Here is a 2,645-nt window from a genome sequence, read left to right as displayed (position 1 = left end):
AATTAAGAATTAAAATTAATTAATTCTTGTCAAAAAGAAGGTTAATCGAGTCGGTTTTAGGTCGGGTTATTTTCAAGTCTTTTTTACATGTCATTTTTAATGTGGATTAGTTCAGATATTTTTGAGTCCAGTAAACAGGTTAATCGAGTCGGTTTCAATTTTCAGGTAAGGTTGTTTTAGGTTGGATTATATTCAAGCGGTTTTAATGGGTCATTTTGGATATAGAATAGTTTAATTATTTTCGCGTCGAGTTATTCGGATTTCAGATACATAATAATCAATCATACAACTTTCGTTTCTAGTTAGCCAGTCCGGAGTCCGGTGGGCATTCCAGACAATTTCGAGTAATAACTTTATTATTTTTCGGATCAGCTTCGGATATGTGTTCGGATATTCTGGCCGGATTAGGCAACTTTCCATAATTGAATTAGGAAACAATTCAGTATGGTTTCCTAAATACTGAGTAGCTGTGTTGCGTGTCCTACCCCATATTGGACTACTATATATATACTCTTTCGGTTGTTTATTTTGAAATTACAACCGTCTTAGTTGAGTGATCTCGCGAGTTTTAATTAACTTTCAATATGAATGATACATGCTTTAAATCTGAAAACTTTCCTGAAGAGCTTCTGATTGATATTTTGTCACGGCTGGAACCGAAACCACTGTCAAGATGCAAGTCTGTTTCGAAACACTGGAATACTACTTTAACCATACAAGCGTTCATGCTTAAACACTTTCAATCATATGATAAACATTCGAAACTTGCTTTTGTGTCACACAGGATGATTAAGGGAGACGACTCGGTTATCTCATACGAGCTCTCCGATAATAAGATCACCTCCAACACGACTATGATTGTACCAAAGACAACAAAAATAAGTAGAGAGGAGGTAATAATAGGGAATCATGAATGTTTCGCTAATGCTCTCTCGCGCCACAAATGTAATCACATGTCCAATATATGTAATGACCTTATATGTCTCTTTGATTATTTTTCAACGCGTGTCGGTCTTTTTAACTTGAAGACCCGGGATTTTATCCAGCTTCCTGCCGTAACTAGAGATAGTGCGTGTAATATCAGATTTTGGTACGCATTAGGTTTTGATCAAGTAAATAAGGTATACAAGGTTTTGAGTCTTTATGGTGGAACCATAGAGTGTTGTACCAAGGCCGCGATACTGACTGTTGGATCAAAACATTGGAAACCGGTTGAGTATGAATTTCTACGTTCTGAAGTGAGTATGAAGCCGCTTTATTGGAGAAGCCACAATAGGTTTTGCTTCGATGGAGTGATTTATTGGGTCAATGACAATAAAATTGCTAATACTAGTGTGCTAACCGTGGCTGCTTTTGATCTGAATCGCGAGGTGTTCACAGATTACAAGCTTGATACAATACCCATCACGGACGTTGGGACAATCAGATACTATTTGACATCCTTGAAAGGCAATCCAACTTTGTTCATTTGGCAGGCGGAAAGTGATGAAATTAAACAGTTGACATTGTTTAACCATAAAAATCCGAAGGCGGCTTGGAATACAAGGAGTTTTACTACACATGATTTTCCCAAAAACTACCCTTACGGCAATCTTTGGACTTGTGTAGCAGGAGGTAGCATCCTACTACACCCTGTGAAACCGTTTAAAAGTTCCGTGGAAACCCAAGAGCAAGATAATTCACGGTTTTCTTGGTATAGATGGTATGATCTTGAGAATTTCGCGATAGAGTAACATGTATTCCAATTGACTTTGATGGTCAGTACAAATTTAATCATTTATTTCGCTGTTTTAAAATTGGATTCAAGTCTGTTTTAGAGAAATAAGATCATTAAGTGTCAAGTTACGTTGTTAATGTAATAGCATTACCTGCATAGACAAGATACTTGAAATCTTGAGTAGTTGAATTATAAGTAGCGCTGATTACTTGGAAGATTTTAGTTTATCAACATTGTTAAGATAATGATTGATTTTCCGAGACTGAAATAGAGTTATTCATGCCTATGTTAAATTTGAGTAGTTCATTGTCTGTACTGGTTATATTAGCAGGTCAGGTTTCATGGATTGTCTCGACCGTGATAATCACTTCTACTTACTAAGACTGCAGGTAAACGTAACTGTCGATTATACAAAGTTGATCGTATTTCACTATTTCAAGAACACAGCCTGCTACTGATCAATTACACCAATAGATCAATTATCAAGTCAGTAAAACACTGAAGTGACTAAACCATAGTATTTCAGGATAATCAGAAGTTCAGAAGACTAAAGATTAGAAAAGCGTCGCATATAGAAATAGTATTAGTTTCCGAATTAAATTTAGGATAATTAAGGAAAGTTGTTTGAGTTCTGGTAAGTCTAGGAAACAGAATTCGGGCACAGTTGGAGTATGGTTTCCTAGTCTTGTGTTAGGTTTCCACGAGCGACTCATTCAGGAAACTGCATAACAGCAAACAGGTAATACGGAGTACATGCTAACTTCAGTCGAGCCGATGATGTATAAAGATAAAAGTAGATTTTCAAATTGAATTACATGCTAACTTCAGAAGCCTGATATTGAAATGCGCTATCTGTCAGACTGCATATACCATTTGCTACGTAATGTGTAGCCGACAATTCAGCCGCAATTTCAACAGCATTTACCAA

At 36.4% G+C, this 2,645-nt stretch overlaps 1 protein-coding gene across 1 annotated transcript; it reads left to right on the top strand.

Moving 5' to 3' along the window:
• The first annotated feature begins 584 nt into the window (after positions 1–584).
• LOC141594586 (putative F-box protein At2g02030) lies at positions 585–1,733 on the top strand. Its single transcript, XM_074414595.1, has one exon. The coding sequence runs from the start codon at positions 585–587 to the stop codon at positions 1,731–1,733; it is 1,149 nt and encodes a 382-aa protein (XP_074270696.1).
• Positions 1,734–2,645: the final 912 nt, after the last annotated feature.

Source organism: Silene latifolia, chromosome 8, assembly GCF_048544455.1.
Source record: "Silene latifolia isolate original U9 population chromosome 8, ASM4854445v1, whole genome shotgun sequence".
NCBI lineage: Eukaryota > Viridiplantae > Streptophyta > Magnoliopsida > Caryophyllales > Caryophyllaceae > Silene > Silene latifolia.
The sequence above is the reverse complement of the archived record's forward strand: the minus strand, read 5'-3'. Positions and strand labels throughout refer to the sequence as shown.